Source organism: Ctenopharyngodon idella, chromosome 12 (genome assembly GCF_019924925.1).
Source record: "Ctenopharyngodon idella isolate HZGC_01 chromosome 12, HZGC01, whole genome shotgun sequence".
Taxonomy (NCBI): Eukaryota; Metazoa; Chordata; class Actinopteri; order Cypriniformes; family Xenocyprididae; genus Ctenopharyngodon; species Ctenopharyngodon idella.
The window spans coordinates 11,185,569-11,203,411 of NC_067231.1; the positions used below are offsets into that span (position 1 = coordinate 11,185,569).

The 17,843-nt window shown below is 38.2% G+C and overlaps 3 protein-coding genes across 7 annotated transcripts in view; 2 read left to right on the forward strand and 1 right to left on the reverse strand.

The window, feature by feature from the left end:
• Positions 1–857, reverse strand: part of LOC127523943 (B-cell receptor CD22-like) — an 80,390-nt gene extending 79,533 nt beyond the window's left edge. Inside the window, exons 1-2 of one of the 3 annotated variants that reach the window (XM_051915163.1) lie at positions 557–857; positions 360–415 (exon numbers count right to left, since the gene is read on the reverse strand). In XM_051915163.1, the coding sequence (XP_051771123.1) occupies positions 360–414 (55 nt within the window). In that variant the 5' untranslated portion in view covers position 415; positions 557–857. The remainder of the gene's footprint in view (positions 1–359; positions 416–556) is intronic. The other 2 variants (XM_051915164.1, XM_051915165.1) reach the window with 2 other exon arrangements.
• A 1,184-nt stretch (positions 858–2,041) lies between these two features.
• LOC127523963 (uncharacterized) lies at positions 2,042–6,690 on the forward strand. Of its 2 annotated transcripts, none has more exons than XM_051915212.1 (6): positions 2,042–2,844; positions 2,953–3,315; positions 3,828–3,875; positions 4,012–4,125; positions 6,238–6,281; positions 6,363–6,690. In XM_051915212.1, exons 1-6 carry the CDS (start codon positions 2,814–2,816, stop codon positions 6,654–6,656), a joined length of 894 nt encoding a protein of 297 aa, XP_051771172.1. In that variant the 5' UTR covers positions 2,042–2,813; the 3' UTR covers positions 6,657–6,690. The 2 variants fall into 2 exon arrangements, with proteins under 2 accessions (XP_051771172.1, XP_051771173.1); XM_051915213.1 differs by having other exon boundaries at positions 2,045–2,844; positions 2,956–3,315.
• A 607-nt stretch (positions 6,691–7,297) lies between these two features.
• On the forward strand, positions 7,298–17,556 carry LOC127523960 (CMRF35-like molecule 8). 2 transcript variants are annotated; one of them, XM_051915208.1, is made up of 10 exons: positions 7,298–7,393; positions 11,673–11,999; positions 12,123–12,158; positions 12,252–12,320; positions 12,711–12,827; positions 12,926–12,969; positions 13,047–13,999; positions 14,119–14,424; positions 16,177–16,323; positions 16,528–17,556. In XM_051915208.1, exons 7-10 carry the CDS (start codon positions 13,846–13,848, stop codon positions 16,875–16,877), a joined length of 957 nt encoding a protein of 318 aa, XP_051771168.1. In that variant the 5' UTR covers positions 7,298–7,393; positions 11,673–11,999; positions 12,123–12,158; positions 12,252–12,320; positions 12,711–12,827; positions 12,926–12,969; positions 13,047–13,845; the 3' UTR covers positions 16,878–17,556. The 2 variants fall into 2 exon arrangements, with proteins under 2 accessions (XP_051771168.1, XP_051771169.1); XM_051915209.1 differs by lacking the exons at positions 16,177–16,323; positions 16,528–17,556 and having other exon boundaries at positions 14,119–14,533.
• The last annotated feature ends 287 nt before the right edge of the window (positions 17,557–17,843 follow it).

Here is a 17,843-nt window from a genome sequence, read left to right on the forward strand (position 1 = left end):
GTTCAGTGCCATCGATGTTAGTGGATGTGTTTGCCCTATTCTCCTGAGTTTTCCTGTTATTTCTGAATGTTATAATAAAGTCAGTTGTTATAGTATTTTTATCATTGTGCACTTCATTGACCACAGCCATTGTGTGATGCTTGCCAGCTTGAAATCCCCAACAATTACTGTCATATTCTTTTTTTTTTTTTTTTTTTAAACACATGAACCACTGACATTGCAAACACCAAAGGGTTTTAAAAGGGGCTTCACTGATTTCTGGAAACATGGTTTAAAATAATGCCAAAATGAAGTTTCTTTGATAAGTGACTAATGATTTAAAAAATAAATAAATAAATACATTCGCAGGAGTGACTCACCATGAATCATGAGCAGAAACACCAGAGGAAGGGGCAGAGCCATTCTGATTGACATACTAGACACACACATCATGAGAAAAACATAGTCTTTAGCTAAAAAATATGATTTTTCATTAAGAAAATGTCCTATTGAATAAGTCAGTGGTTTCAACAGTAGTATTAAACTATATTCACACAGTAACCAGTGTAGCTCTTACCGTGTTCTGGTGAGTCTCTCCAGCAGGCATTAAACTGATGGATTTCACACTCTTCACGTTTTTTTCTTGCACAAGAAGTAAATCTTTGTTCCTCTTTCATGACTCCTGCCCACACCAGCAACATTAGACACCTTCAACATTTTTGTTGTTGTTGTTGTTTTTCATGATCCAGTGGCATTTATTGATTTGACATTTTGAAACCCAAAATGTTTAACATTAAGAAATGATGTTTGTCCACCACTTTAATTGGTACATAGATTTATTAACATATAAGATGTATTTACAGTTTCACTTGAGTTTGCACATATTAAGACTGCAGTAATGTTCAGGAATAAATCAAATAAAAATAAATCTGTGTTTTTATATTGGGTTTTCATAACCTTTTTTTCCCCCCCGGAAACATTTTCTGAAGAATTACTCAATATAGGAACTTATACTGAGAAAGACTGGATGTTGCCACTTTAAACACAGATATATTTTGAAATCCTTGAGATGTTTTATTCTGTCTTCAGTTTACTGGCAATAACAGAAGAAACAGGAAGTGGGAGTAGATGTGGGAGGGACAGGAAATGACCTCATCCAGAAACAACTCACTCCCACATAAGTGTCAGCCCGTAATGAATCATAGCGGCAGTGTCTCAATACATCACCGATCAAAATTATTTCCCAGCTAATGTTGCTTAATAAGGAGCCGCTAAATGGCATGGTGATTGAAAAACAATGAGATGGGAGAAAAAAAAAAAAATATATATATATATATATATATATATATATATATATATAATATATATTTATTCACAAAAGTTTCCTGCATGTGGAATGCAAAAGATTTGTGAGGGAACACAAAACTATTGACATAAATTTTCATACCTTTTTTCATTGCGTGTCCCTTTAGGGGCTCCATAAAACGCTGTTTTATTCAAACTTATGAAACTAACACGTTTGACCTTTTTTTTAACACATACACAGAAATGACCACATTCAAGCTTGAATTTGGTAAAACTGATATGTTTTTTATTATTTGGTCACAGGAAACATTTGAAATCAAAAGTTCAAATTGAATTACCAGCCAGTGACATCACAACAGGTTTCCTAGTCTCACCAAACACCATGTTGTGGGTTCTTGGCTTTTTCATTTGTATTCTACTCTTGTAATGTGAAAAAGATCATAGACACTGCATTCCTGCCATCTTTTTACCTGATTTATTAAATAATAAATACCTGAGCATGCTACATTGACAGCCTTATACGTTCAAAACATTGTTTAATTATTTCTTTTGGCTCTTGTCTTCATGATGGTCTCACAAAATCCCCTGTGTTAAATTAACACCACTTTGTGTTCATATGGGAACCAATGAACACAAATGTGTTGCAAAGGAAGCCCTAAACAAACATGATCAGGTGACATAGTTTTCATCATCATATGATTGTCTAATCTCATCACTGAACAAAAGTAGTTATTCATTATTAATAGATTATTTTCACCAACAACACTTTCTTGCCACAGATCTGACATTTGGAATTTTGATTTTTAAATACATTTTCGAGGAAAAAAAAAAAAAAAATAGACACACGTCAAAATCAGCACATGAATCTCAACAATGGTGACATACTTCATGCCGCAATGCTTGATGGGAGTCATGAGTTTTATAGTGGCTCCCAGAATGCACAGATTCATATGCTGATTCTTGATGTCTAAATGTTTCTCCATTTAAAAAAAAAAAATAGTTATTTAAAAAACAAAAAAAAAACACCTTTTAAGAAATGGTGCATCATTTCAGACACACACCCTGGATGGGCGGACAGATGGGAGGATGGATGGATAATTGAATGAATGATGTGTTGGTGGATGGATTGAGGATTAGTGGATGAATTTATGTATGGATGTATGGATGGATGGATGGATGTATGAATGGATGGACGGATTGATGATTGGTGGATGGATGGATGAATGGATGGATGGATGCATGGGTGGATGAATGGATGGGTTGATGGATGGCGCAGGAACATGTAATTGCAAAAGAATAAGGCAAAAATATGTTGGATGGAAGGATGAATGGATGATGGCCAGACTTTACCTTTAGTGCTCTGAAGAGTTTTTTTTTTTTTTTTTTTTTTCAAACTATACTTCTGTCACAGTTGTGTTTACTTATAGGGAAGTGTAACTCTACACACACACACACACACACAGAATACCTATCCATTATATATTTAGTGTGAGAACAGGTAGTGGGAGTCGAGGTTGAAGCAGGCAGTCATGAGAACCGTCACCTCCATCAGTTTCTCAGGTACTATATCTGTCATTACACTAAATCAGTGAGAATTTCACTTTTTACTCTTCAGTTTCATTGATAAACAACAATTCAGCATGATAACTCTGAATCGGTGTCTGTCAGCAGTGCTTGGTCTTTCAGTGCTGTGGCTGATGGAGAACTCACTGGCTCTTACCGTCACTGGATCTGTGGGAAGCAACATCTCAGTCACCTGCAGATATCCTGAAACGTACGAGAATAACAGCAAGTACTTCTGCCAGATGAGCGATTCATTTGCTCAGAGAGATCCTCAGTGTGTTCAGACGACCCGGAGAGAGACGAGGTCTGAACGAGGGAGACTGACTCTTCTGGACAACACCAGCTCTCATGTTCTCACAGCTCTCGTCTCTAGACTGGCTCCAGAAGACTCTGGAAAGTACTGGTGTGGTGTAGATATCAGTCTGCTGCCTGATTTCACCTCCGAGATCTGGTTAACAGTCACCAAAGGTGAGAAACTCAAGAGCTGAAGACTCACTGTCCTACTGAATATCCTTAATATATGAGCAGTTGATGTGATGTGACTGTCCTCAAAGGCTCTGTGTTTGTTATTCATATTCTCTTCATTTGTCATTTTGTCCATAAACATACATTTATCTGAAATATGTACACACACACACAGATATATATGTATATATATATAATTTAAATATAGTGGCACTATCAAACTAGTCAAAAATGACTAGATATTGTGCGTTGATGTGGACGTTAATAGTTATTGTTATAGCTCTCATATTTATAGTTTTGGTGTGAACTGGCCTTTACAGGGATTGTTGAGGTGCCACTGAGACTCACATTGGTTTCAGATGGGATGTGATACAGCATCGTCTTCCTCTTACACGTCTCATTATGAGTCAGTGTGAGAACTGAATTCACACATGTGTGGTGAATGAATGCCAGCTGAGGTTTCAATATACTGTATATGATGAACTATAGTCCTTTCACTTTTGTTTTCTGTGCAGGGGATCCCCAAGAACAAACCAAAAACCACTTCCTGGAAGAACCTGGCGGTGAGGTTAAGAAACACACACACACACACACACACACACACACACACACACACACACACACACACACACACACACACACACACAGCATGTGGTTTGGCTTTTTTCAGTCAACTCATTGTGGTCTTTGCATCAACAGAGTCTAACTCCAGGTTCATGATGATGGTGGCTTCGATGTGTGTTTTCGCTCTGTTTTTCGTGTGTGTGTTTGGTCTGTTTCAAGTCCTCAAGCACAACAGCCGCAGTAACTCAGGTGAGCAGATCTCTGTGGATCATCTCAAGCACATGAGCACCATGTGATTTATTTTAAACCATGTGGGTACAGCCTATATGCTACTGTATATATCTTCAAAAAAAGTCACCCGGGTTTTTAAGGTGACTTCACCTTAAACCCCCCCCCAGTCATTGTGTTTTCAGTCCATTTCAAGTTTGATTTTGACGTGACATAAAGCGGTGATATCTAAATGGGTGATCTGTTTACTTACTTTTCAATTAGTCTTCCCATTGATGCCATCATTTGTTCATTCAAACTGACGCGCGGAACATGCACGTCAACAAGAGGCGGGATTTATCACACAAACCAATCATATCCAATCATAACCAATTACATCCAATCATAGCGCGATGGAGACATTGCATCCTCTCACGTGACTTTCCCCCATTCATTCTCAATTACCCCCCACAAAACCCACCGCACGCCGGGGGTCTGTAGTTTTCTATGGTTTTCTATGAGAGCAAAGGGAGGCATGACTCCTGCTGTAACTTTACCTCCGGGTGTCGCTGTTGGGCAGTGTTCCTTAAGAAATACGAGTGACTTGCGCTCTTTTTAATGTCAGAATTTGTAATATTTGTGTTGTTTTATATGTAATATGGATTATTTTCTCATCCTTTTTTTTTCTCATTGTTAATACGTAGGTATTAATACGTAACTTTCAAAGACACAAAACGTACATTTTTGTACATTTAGAAAGGTGCTAAAACGTACAATATTGACGTAATTATGGCACTAAAACGTAAAAATACTTACGTTTTTACAGCGAAAAAACGTGAAATATTTATGTATCTTTCATGTCATAAAGATATATGTATAATTTCCATTTTATCGTTTTGTAGATAAATGTAAGATCCCTAAACCCCATCCCGTACCTAAAGCTATTTTATACAGTATGTTAAAAGAATAAAACATAAAGAACAGAAACGTGTAGGAAAATGACAATTTTAGTAAAAATATAACATTAAAACAATATTTTGAGCCACTAATCCTACACCTACCCCTAAACCTACCCATAACCATTTCTTTAAACTACCCACTGTTATAAATAAAAGAATGAGACAAACAAGCCAGACAATTTTTGCGAAAATATCAAAAGTGATACCAAAAGTAGTTCAAATGATGATGAGTTCCAGTCACAGTCCTCTCTGGCGGTAATAGTTTTTTATAGGGTACAGAGCAGAATTTAACTTATTAATCCATGAAAATATGATAAATCCGGCTTCTCTCCGTGAAGGCGCGCACTCATTTCAAATGTCAATCAACTGAAACACGGCATGTCGCAATCTGTGACGAAGCAGGGGAGAACCAATGAGCGTTCGATATCAGTGCCGTAAACCATGTCGTAACGCTTCTCGAGGCTGGCGCTACTTTCAAATTTGAATCATAACGAGCGCGAGCTTTGACTGTGACTGTCGCTGTTGCTGAGAATGAAGATGAAGATCGATGGATAAAGGGCTGAATTTGGATCTGTTCCTTAAAACATATGGATTCTAAAGATTTGGAGTACAGAGAACAAATAAAATGGATGTGATTTGTGAATTTATGTTGTGCTTTGGTGTATCTTATGGTTGTATTGTCAGTAGCTGCATTGGAGAAAACGCCTTCTGTGTCTCTCAGCAAACAAACTAAATATTACAAAATGGTTAATCAATTACAGAAATTTTATTCATAAGGTTTCAAATTGTAGTCTTGTTTAACATTATGTAATCCTCCGAAACGAGCAGCACAAGTCACGAACAGAAATGTTATTTCATATTAAGTAGATGAGTAAACTGATTTTAATAAATTCGACTAAAAGCATCGTTAAATCATTAAAGCCACGATTTTAATATTAATACATGGGAATTCATATACATTCACACTTTACGTTACATGATTTACGTTTTTTGCTGTTAATATGTAAGTATTTTTACGTTTTAGTGCTATAAATACGTCAATGTTGTACGTTTTTGTGTGTATGAAAACGTAAGTAAATGTACGTGTGGTAGAACCACAATTTACGTAAAAATACACGTTTTCTCATGAGATCACGTTGTACGGTTCATAATGAACCTTTGAAGAAAAATAAATCACTTTATCCATTCTTGTCAGGTTCTGTTCTCCACCGCACCAGAACAACATCAAACTCAATGCCGGTGAGTTCATGCACTTCTATCATAATGTTATCAGCATATAATTTCCTGACAAATCTGATTATATATATTTCTTTCATATAGGATGGACACCAAAGAATAAATCATCCAGACTCATTCAAAGATCAAAGTGATAAAGAGGAATTTTACAGACCCACAAACCCAGATTATACAAACACAGAGCCGGTCGACACAGATTCCTACTACATAGATGTAGTTTCAGCACAAACACAAGATCAGATCTACACAGAACTGGACACCAGTAGACAGAGTCACGTGTATCAGAGTCTTACAGCAGATTCTGTTGAAGAGGCCATCTATCAGACTATTGATCAAACAACTGACTCAACACTGAAGCCTCATCAACAGCCATCTTGAGATGGTATTTTACTTATTAAATAAAATACAGAAATCATTCTCATTTGTCTCAGTTATAGTTCATTGATACAGTAACTGCCTAATAAGATATTTTAAGAGTTTTTACTATTTTGTTTATCGTCTTCACTTTGCTGTCTGCATTGCATTTGCACCTGATTGTCTGCATTTTTGTCTTGCTCAGTAAAAATATATAAACATCTTTAAACTGTTTCTCTGAAAACAAGTTTTATTAGCTTATGCAGTTTTGCTTCACATGAATTAATCGTGTTTTTTAAAAAAATAAATATTGGAAAACAAGTGGCTATAGCTTTATGATCTTTATTTGGGGGCCCCCTGCTGGTCACAATCAACTGAATGAATCAATGTGCAGCACATTTCTTTCATACTTTCAATAGTCAGAACAAGACTTATAATTAAGTGCAATAGTATGCTGTGTAAACAAGTGTAATATGGAAAACACCACAAAAGGCTGCATTTTGAGTCATCTTTTTTCTTGTATATGGGTGAAAAGTTCACATTTACAGAGAAGTTGATCATATTGAGAAAGCTCAGTAAGATGCACTTGAACTACAGTTGTGTTTTGGGGTTGAGGATAGGTCCCAAATAGAAACAAGGAAGTGAAAGAAAGGGTGCCAGACTCTGTTTTATTCCAGACAGTCTCTGTTTTATTCTTAACTGAACGCATAAACCATTCAGCATGTGGAAAGTAAGAGTCTTCTGTTTCTTCATCTGTACAGGTGAGTTGTAGAGATCGCTTTACAATAAAACAACAGCATCTTGATTTCAGACTTGCATCTGTGTTGGGGAAACTACTTTGAAACTGTAGCATGAAGAGTTTGGCGAGTAAAGTAAAGCTACAAATGACCTAATCTACTAATAAACTTAATTACTTTTATTGCTTTAATATATTGCAGAAAAAAATGAGAATTTCTTTTAGGGTGACAGCATCAAACACAATTCGAACAGATCAATTTATTCTAAATATCACCAATAAAAATAGCTAAATCACTTTACTGCATTTTAACATTTAATTATGATTATGAAGCTACATTGTTAACCTAAACTTTAAATAGGTTGTACTTTATTTTACAGTACGTGTACTTACAGTGTACTTTTCTTAAAAAGGTAACTACATGGGTTAAGGTTAGGTTTAGGGGTATAGGTTCAGGGCTCCGCAAATGATCAGTGGTTATTAGGGCTGGTTAAAAAAAAATGATTTTTTCAATAATCTTTTTTTTTTTTTAAAGCGGTCGATTCGATATTGATTCTCAAAAGCCATTATTTATGCAAACACTGAACATAATATTTGATTGACGTTAATCTTATTACCAGTCTTCTCCACTAGATGTCATTTACCTAGCGCGATGTTACAGCAGGAACCCTGTCATTCATTCAGTGCTTAACATGGCGGATGCTGGTGTGCCTTTCAGCGTGAAAGACGTTCCGGACAGTTGAAGGAACTGTCAGTGTCTTGATCAGGCTCTTGCTGCATGGTCACGAAAGTTTATAATTGGCACGTGTTTTCAAGCCTTGCCAATTTAAGCATTCAAGCACAAGACGTGAAAGAGAACTCGCTTTGTGTGAAGTTTTGTGCACACACAGAAATTTGCGCATCTCAGACAGCGTGCAAATAACAAAATGAATTCTCTTTCAAGTTTCCTTCTGCTAAGACAGACAGATTCACAGAAATGTATCTCAAAATGCCTGCATTGGCAAGTATCCTAGTAAACATAGTCGGTTATGGCTTAAGTGAATGTAAATAGTAGAGAAAGACAGCGCATGTGTATCAGTATATTGGATCAGTGCATTAGCCTTAAGTGACAGCAGCCTAATATCCCTGCAGCTGTCTGTGTTTTTAATGCTAATCAAGCTACAAAAGACAAACTCCCTGCTCTTCACTGAATAACGTTTTTTGTAAGTTTAATAAGGATTAACCTTTATTTAATTTATACAGTGAAGATTGTATGTGAAGTTGTTTTACATTTGATTTTTTCATTCGAACTACTGTTAGGCGTATACCTGAAAAACCTGAAAAGCACTGATTATATAAGTTGTATCTTTGTTCTATTGTATTTATTAATTTGTGCTATTGCTTGTAGTTTGATTGTTTTTTGTTTTTTTTTATTAATGACTGTTTACTTATCTTTAATAATCTTTGAAATTTATATTAGTTATAGTTTTAGCTGTCACATGTCTCTCGTGTTTTCTGTTACCTAGTTTTCCCCATTCTGTTTAATTAGTCATTTCGTTTACCTGTGTCCCGTTAATTATCTTGTTAAGTTCCCTTTGTTTGCCTCTTGTATATATACCCTGTGTTCTCCCTCATTCCTCGTCCCTTCTTGTTGATGTTAAGCATGTGTAATGTGAGTTCCTGCCTGTTTCTGTTATTAAATATTACTCGTATTCTCCTTCATCCTTGTGCCTTCATATACACGTCACGTAACAGAAGAACGGCCCAAAACAGTTTTTGCGGCGTTTTCGTTTCTTTTTGTTTTTTTTTTCCTCCTCTGTCACTATGGACCCTGCAGTTGCCCTACTATGCCTGGAGCAGAGGGAATCAGAGGGAACCGCTCCCTGGAATCACACACCAGGGATTGTTTTGGAGTTGGCATGCCTAACACACTTTCCTGACCGCTCGCTCTGCGTGTTTTCCATCTCCAGCCTAAGCGAGCGGTCCTGGGCACACCTCCCGGGGAGCGGTCCTCGGAAGGATTTCACCGCATTCATGGAGTGGGTGCTGGTGAGTAGCAACTCGCCTTTCACCGTCGGCCCCGCGGAAGATGACTTTGCCACATGCCCCACTCCACTGCCAGAGGCCAGTCAGCCACCACCGACGAACTTCGCAACAGAGATGTTACACGTGCCCACCGCAGACCGAGGAGGCCAGCCTGCAGCGATGGATGAGCCAGGACCGAGACCAAGGTCGGATGGTACCATCGTCCCGGAGCCCACCTCACAGCAAGGTTCTGACCAGGTGCGCGAGCCGGTAACATCGTGCGACGCTGAGGGAGTGTTTGTGGAGCTCGAGGGCTGGGAGGAAAGCCCCGCCCACACCACCGCTGTGGTTGAGATGACTGCTATCCCTGGCAAATATTCTGAGGAACTGAAAGGTATTTTTGATGCTGACCTAACTGACTTTTTTGGAGAGGTGATTTCCCATTCCCCTGATTCTCCTGTGTTCCCTGAGTCTCCTGAACGCTATGTTTCTCCAGTTCCTCCTGACTCTCCAGCGCTCTCTGTGTCTCCTATGTCTCCTGAATTCCCTGTGTGCCCACCCAGCCTCCCTCTCCCGCCTCCTCTTTCACCCAGTTCTTCAGCCAGTTCCTCAGCCCCACCATCGCTACTGACCTGCATCCGCTCTACATCTTCCACATGCCAGGTAGTGATGTCTAGCGTCTTCAGGCCACCAGCTCCATCTCACTCAGAGGATCCCCTGTCTCCACTTCCAGCCTCTGTGCCCCCTGCTCCACCATGGCCTGTTGACGCTTTGGTTCCACCCTGGCTCCTCCCTCCCTCGGCTCCACCGGACACCATCGGCCATACGGCTTCTCTGGGCTCCCTCGTCTCTCCGGCTCCACCTTGGTTAGTCGTCGACCTGCCTGCACCTACGGCTCCGTCTGGCTTCGCCTTCCCTCCAGCTCCACCTCCATCCTCGGTCCCTCCGGCTCAGCCTCTGCCCTCTGGATGTCCGCCTCCTCCTCGGGCGCCCGTCACCATGGCTCCTCCTCGGTCTCCAGGACCATCGGGTGCGCGTGGGCTCGTCGGCTCATCAGTTCCATCTGGGTATCCATCTCCAGCTGCATCTCCGTTGGTCGTCCCCAGGGTGTCGTTTGCCACAAAGTTGACTCAACCTTGGCTCCTCCCACCTGCGACTCCACCCTGGGGCCTCGTCCTGGCTGGCTTCTGGGGTAACATCTGGCTCCTCCTGCACCTGGCTTTCCCCTGGCTCCTCCCACCCTCCAATTCCCCATGGACTGTTTTTGTGTTTGCTTTGGACTCTTGTTGTTTTTCCTCTGCTCAGAGCCCCCGCCCCCCCTCCCCAGTTGGACTCTACATGGCGCGAGGCCGCACCTTCCCGGGAGGGGGCGATCTGTCACATGTCTCCCGTGTTTTCTGTGACCTAGTTTTCCCCATTCTGTTCAATTAGTCATTTCATTCACCTGTGTCCCGTTAATTATCTTGTTAAGTTCCCTTTGTTTGTCTCTTGTATATATACCCTGTGTTCTCCCTCATTCCTTGTCTGTTCTCATTGACGTTAAGCATGTGTAATGTGAGTTCCTGCCTGTTTCTGTTAATAAATATTACTCCTCGTATTCTCCTTCGTCCTTGTGCTTTCATATACACACGTCACTTAACATTAGCTTTGGTATTGAAATTGGAATCGAGAATTGTGAAATTTCACTGGTATCTAAAATTTTGGTGTAAAAAAAACAACAAAAACCATAACTATTTTATTCATTGTAAACCTGCCTGCACCTACGGCTCCGTCTGGCTCCGCCTTCCCTCCAGCTTTGGTAACACTTTACAATAAGGTTTCCTTATAGTTAACTACTTTAGTTAACATTAACTAATAATGAACTGCACTTCTACAGCATTTATTAATCTTAATTAATGTTAATTTCAACATTTACTCATACATTATTAAAAACAAAAGTTGTATTTGTTAACATTAGTTGATGTACTGTGAACTAACATGAACAAAAAAAAAATATAAATACTGTAACAAATGTATTATTCATTTTTAGTTCATGTTAGTTAATACATAAACTAATGTTAACAAATGAGACCTTATTGTAAAGTGTTACCGAATCAATGAATTCATTGAATCGAATTGAATTGTGATCTTGTGAATATAACCCTAGTGGTTATATTAAAGTGTCATTTGATTTGATGAACTACCTAGAAAATATGCTTATTTAAATAACACTGATTACTGCTTATGTGCTTTATGTCTGTGTATTACAGAAATCATGATTGAATATCTAGAAATACTTTGTCATTTCATTTCATTTCCAGCCTGTCTACTGGATATTAACTGTGCTAATATTGGATATGAGGGAAAACACGTAACGTTTCACATCAGCTACCCAGAGGGTTACGAGACAAACACCAAGTACTTTGGCAAAAAAGATGGTTTCTTCTTTGAGAAACTGGTTCAGACTTCTCATCCCTACAGATGGGCGAAACAAGGGCGATTCGCTCTATTCGACAACACATCCGCGCGCATCCTTACCGCCACCATCTTGCAATTGGTCGTGGATGATTCTGGCTTGTACTCCTTCGGTGTGGATGTTAAACTGTCACCTGATTTGTCTAGTGATATACAACTAACTGTCAGGAGAGGTGAGAATCCTTTTACAGGTTTAATAGGCTATGAGTCTGTTTTTTCACACACATGACCGAATGCAGTAGTGAATGTGACTGAAGGAATGAGTCTCGATAGTTTCATGTTCCTTCTCTGCACAGGTGAAGCACAGAGACCCACGATATCATTACCAAGAGGTACAAGAGTAAAGTAGGATGACTGTTCTGTTTTAATCAATCAAAAACAACTTATACAATATTAAAGATCTCTGTTCAAATGTTGTGTTTTAGTGATTGTCAGCAGCACGAACAGTCCTGCAAATATCACAGCCCAGAACTGGACCAAGACAAGAAATCAGGGTGATCCGTCTGTCCTTTTACAGGCTTCATTCACTGATTCATTTATTAGTTTGATTCATTCATTTATTTAGTCTGTCATTAATTCAGTCTGTTGTTTGCTCAATCCACCATTCGTTTATTCTGTTTAGTCAGTCTATCATTGATTCAGTTCGTTCATTGATTCATTATCTTTCTGTCTATCTTATCTTAATGTTCTTATTAACTTCTTATAAAACAGAACTAATTTTCTCTGTTCAAATGTTTTGTTGAAGTGTTTATTCACAGCTCTGATGTCACAACTAGTCCTGCAAATATCTGTCTCTCACTCTCTCTTCCTCTCTCTGTTTCTGTCTTTCTCATAAATGAGTCGTGTTTTGATCAGGTGTGTCAGATTGTTTCCTCTTTCTACAGAATCTTCCCTCAAGTTTGTGAGCGTGTTGAGTCTGGTGTGTGTCTGCACACTTCTAGTTGTGTGTCCGTTCGCTGTGTTTAAGGTTTTAAAATGGGCCGCCACCTGCAAGCTGTCAGGTGAGACGACTAGATGAAACTTCCTCTTTTCTACACAATCTTCACTTACGCTTAACATTTATCATGCAATTAATACATCTTTTTTTTTTTCTCTCCAGTTTCTGTGTCTTATCACACCAGGAAGACATCAACTCAAGTTGTTGTAAGTCTCTAACTGATCCTGTTACATTCACAAGTATTACCATAGTATGCTGATGCTGATAAAGTTCCTCTCTACAGGACGAGTATGTGAACATGAGCCGAATCATCCTTCCAAACCCACCCACAGCTCAAAATGATGAAGGTTCACTTGTTGATGATTTTCACAGACCTACAAACACAGAACAGACACATAACAAAGACGCCAACTACATAGATTTTGCTCTAGCAGACAGTCCAGATCAGATCTACACAGAAATGAACCCTGGTTTTGTTCAAGAGTCAGTTTATCAGAGCATTGATCTAACTATTAACTGACTGAACACAGACGCCTCATCAACAACTAATGAAAATCCTTATTTTCCTTCACATTTTTCCAGGAACAATTATTCAGAAACACTTTACAAGATTCTGTTTGTTAATGTTTTGTTAACATGAACTAACAATGAAAAATACTTAAATACTGTTTGGTAATCTTAATCTTTAATGTTAATTTCAACATTTATTAATACATTATTCAAATCAAATGTTGTATCTGTTTATGTTATCTAATGGACATGAACTAACATGAATTATCAGTTGGTTTTTGTTAACTAATGTAGCTATTGCTCATTGTTAGTTAATGCATTAACTAATGTGAACTTATGGAACTTTAATGTAAAGTGTTACCAATTTTTCATCAGTTACATGACGATTTCATTGAATATGAAGAAAAATCATTGAATTGTAGTCTTGGATAAATAAACTTGAATGTCAAATAGTTGAAAACTGTTAATGTGGACATTATTTAGCAGTGCTGAGATCAGCACAGACTGGTATAGAAGTGTGTGTTTAGTGTGAGTAAAGATCTCGATTGCGTCACTGCAGATGTTTTAAGAGGATGGAGAGACAAAAAGAGAGAAGTAAATACTTTATTGTACCAAGAAAGAGAAGGCGAACTGTAGCTACTACTTCACACAGTTTTTATCTCATGTTAAGTGAGAGCCTTCTCAGCATGTGGAGCTTTCTAGTTGTCCTGTCCTGCATATTTACAGGTGAGTCAACATTCACTAATCTTTTGTAAGGTGACGAGCATATTCATGTTCATGACTCACTCACGATATTGATTCAGTTGATCATGTGATGTCGCATCCTGTGTCTCTTTCATTTCCAGTGATGTCTTTGAATCCTGTAACTGCTCCAGTGGGAGGGAACGCCACATTTCGGTGTTCTCATTTTCTGGCCGATGGGAACATCAAATATTTCTGCAGAAACTCTTGTAAGGATGAGTTTATTCTCATTCGATCTAATAGAGAACAAAACCCGACTTGCACAGACAGATTCACTCTATATGATGAAGGCTCAGACTTCACTGTGACCATCACACGCCTGCAGCTTTCAGACTCTGGCACTTACATCTGTGCAGTGGACAGATTTCTTTTTGACACTTACAAATATGTAACTCTTCATGTATTTGAGGGTAAGTTATCCATATTTTAGGGAAACTATTTTGCACAATTCACGTTTATAAGGTGTTTGAACACAGATGTGTGTAAACAACCAGCCTACAATGGTAAAAATCCATCCAATACTTTTTTTTTTATAATCCCCATAAATCATAGAGTCTCTTCAATTGAGCGGTTCCAGAAGCCCCACCCACGACTGGCGAGGGAATCTGCCCTAAAAAAAAGCATACATCCGAAGTTTAGACTGATTTAGCTTTAAAATGCTATGATCTGTGGGGTATTTTGAGCTGAAACTTCACAGACACATTCTGGAGACACCAGAGACTTGTTAAAACCTTGTAAAAAGGGGCATTATAAGGGGCCTTTAAGAGTTTTATGAGCTGTTGGGTTCATGTCTGCTGTACTTTTCTAATAACTTGCTGTGTTTACTGTTTGTGTCATGGTGTTCTGGAGAATGTGGTTAGCAGAAACATTACACTTGTGTTAGTTATTCAATAGAAATTTATTTTTAGAGTTGTTGAAATCTCACTTTCAGAGGTAGGACGTCTTCCTGAAAAAATGAACCTAAATGTTACTAAAGTAGCCTATTTCTGATTGTGAAAATTGGCACACAAATAGAGGACGGTCTGAACATTAACCACAGCAATATTTCCTTCTAGCGCCAGCAACTGTCCAAACCTGCACTCATGTTTAAGCGAATAAGTTTTGAACCATGAAGGCTCGAATCAAAATTATTTTTTTCATTGGATTCCTTGGCTCGAGTCAATTCAATACTATAGTGTCATTTTCTGTCATTAAATCTTTCCCGCTATTTTGAATATGGGCCATTTTGACTGTATATTTGGTGCAGAATATCTACTGTAAGTAAACTCTAAATTGTAAAACTGTTGGTCATCTAAAACTAAACTTGATCATCTTCAGACCATACTGGCAAAAATTTGTGGGTTTTGTGTTGATAGATGAAACTTTTCATATACTGCATTAACAAATTTGACAGACTGCATCTGAGGCTGTATCTGTGGAAAGATTCGACATATATACACCAAACTTTACGTGTGTAATTGTCACCCAACACTGACCACATCAAATAAACTTGTGTCACCGCCACATATTGGTCAAAAGTAATAAGCAATTATGTCACATTACAATTGATTGTATTTATGGCCTTTCTACCATTATTCTTAAAATCATCTCCAAAAATCTTTACTCTTTTATATATGGTCACACTTTAGATTAGGGTCTGATTCTCACTATTAACTAGCTAACTATGCCTCAATAAACTCCTAATTACTGCTTATTAATAGTTAGTAAAGTAGTTGTTAAGTTTAGGTATTGGGTATGTAGAATAAGGTCATGCAGAATAAGGCATTAATATGTGCTTTATAAGTATTAATAAACAGCCAATATCCTATAATATGCATGCGAATAAGCAAGTAGTTGAATGCAAGTAGTGAGAATTGGACACTAAACTGAAGTGTTACCATATATATCTTTAAATCAAACTGCCAAATGAGTTATTGTTACTGCAGAAGTCATTTACATTTCATGCTATGTAAGACTGACTGTAATTGTTTAATAATCTTACTTGGTTCAAACTTGTTGAGAGTTTTACCTATTAAAATGTGTGGAAATATCAGATTTTTTCAGTTACAAAAACGATCAACAGGAAATATGATCCACATATTTATTGATTCGTGTTTATTTCAGCTCATTAACACTACAACTGTTTGTTTGTTTTTTTTTTTTACTAAAATTTGTATTCACAGTCTCTATATCAACACCGGTTCCAACAAGTGCATCCAGTCTACCTGCAAGAACAACTAATAGAGACAACACAACTAGAGACACAACTAGATACACAACTAGAGACACAACTAGAGACACAACTAGAGACACAACTAGAGACACAACAGGTAATTGCCATCCATCCATCCAATCGTTATATTCTACTGCGTCTGCAGACACCGTGTGTGGATGGATAAGAATTATCCTGGTAAATTTATATAATATATTATATATATATATATATATATATATATATATATATATAATTCACTACTTGAGAATCCAATAGCAAAGAAGGAAATGTTTCATTTGTGTGCTGGTTCTGTCCTCAGGTCCTTTGCTTTATGTCGGAGTTGGTCTTGGTATTCTCGCGCTGATATTTACAGTAGTCATCTTCATATTTATCCAGCTGAAGTATAAGCAGAAGCGATGCTCCTCCGGTGTGACATCATCTACACATCAGCCCGACTCTCTGAATTACTCCACACTGAACATCACTGCACAATCAGACAGTCTCAACTATTCCTCTGTGCTGTTTATCAGAAACCACAACCACAAGAACTGCGAGATGTTTGAAATGAACTTGAATGAAACACTTTATTCATCTGTTCAAAATTCACACCAATCAAACATCACTGATCCAAACTCAGTAATCTATTCCAGAGTTAGTAAAGGACTGTAGATTAGGTAGATCTGACAAGTGCGCTTTTAATTTATATTTTAAATAGCTTTCTGTTGTTGAAAATGCTGTATACTGTGTATACAGTATAGAGGTGTTTGCTAAAATATTTTCATGTCTGCATGAATGGGTTAATATATACAATCAACTACATGTATTTTACATTATGAGTCAGTATGGCAGTTTCCCCCATCAGTTAGGGGCATTTCAATGTGAGATTAGCCATTTTTGGATGTTAAAATATATTTGTCAAGAACTTGGCCTCTGTGGCTTCCTCCGATCACCACCAGAGGGCTCTCTCAACTGAGTACTAACCTGTCCTGGACTACATTTCCCATAACCCACGCACCTGATCCCTATAACCCGGTCTATTTAAACCGGCGCACACTCTCATCCTGTGCAAAGTCTTGTTTTGCCCTGGCTAACATTACTGAGTGTTTTTCCCTGTTTATTGCGATTCTGTGTATGACCTTGGACTGCCTTATACCTCCGTGTTTTGCCTGCTGCCTGCCTTGTGATTTATCTGACTGTTTCCTGGATTACTCTGCCTTGTCTGCTGCCTGCCCTGACCTTTTGCCTGTCCCTGTTTCTGATTATGTTTGGTCTTTGATATTGCTCTTGCTGGAATTTGACCCCTGCCTGTACGACTATGATTGTTTAATAAAGCTGCACATGGATCCCACCGAGTCTGCCGCCTCGTTACAATATTCATGTTTCCCAGTTAAAGTGCAGAAACTATAAGCCAAACATCTCAATTTCGAGATTGTGAATAGACTTAAGTGTACAACGCACCTGAAAAGTAAATATTAAATTTACTGTAAGCATCTCTGTATTTACGTGAGAGACAATTTAGTGCTTAAAATGGTTCACCAATGCTTTTTGGATGAAAATATGGGGTATAAAGTGTATACAAAGGATATAAAGTATATGTACTATAGTTTTTTTTTTGTTTTTTTTTTAACAACTTCA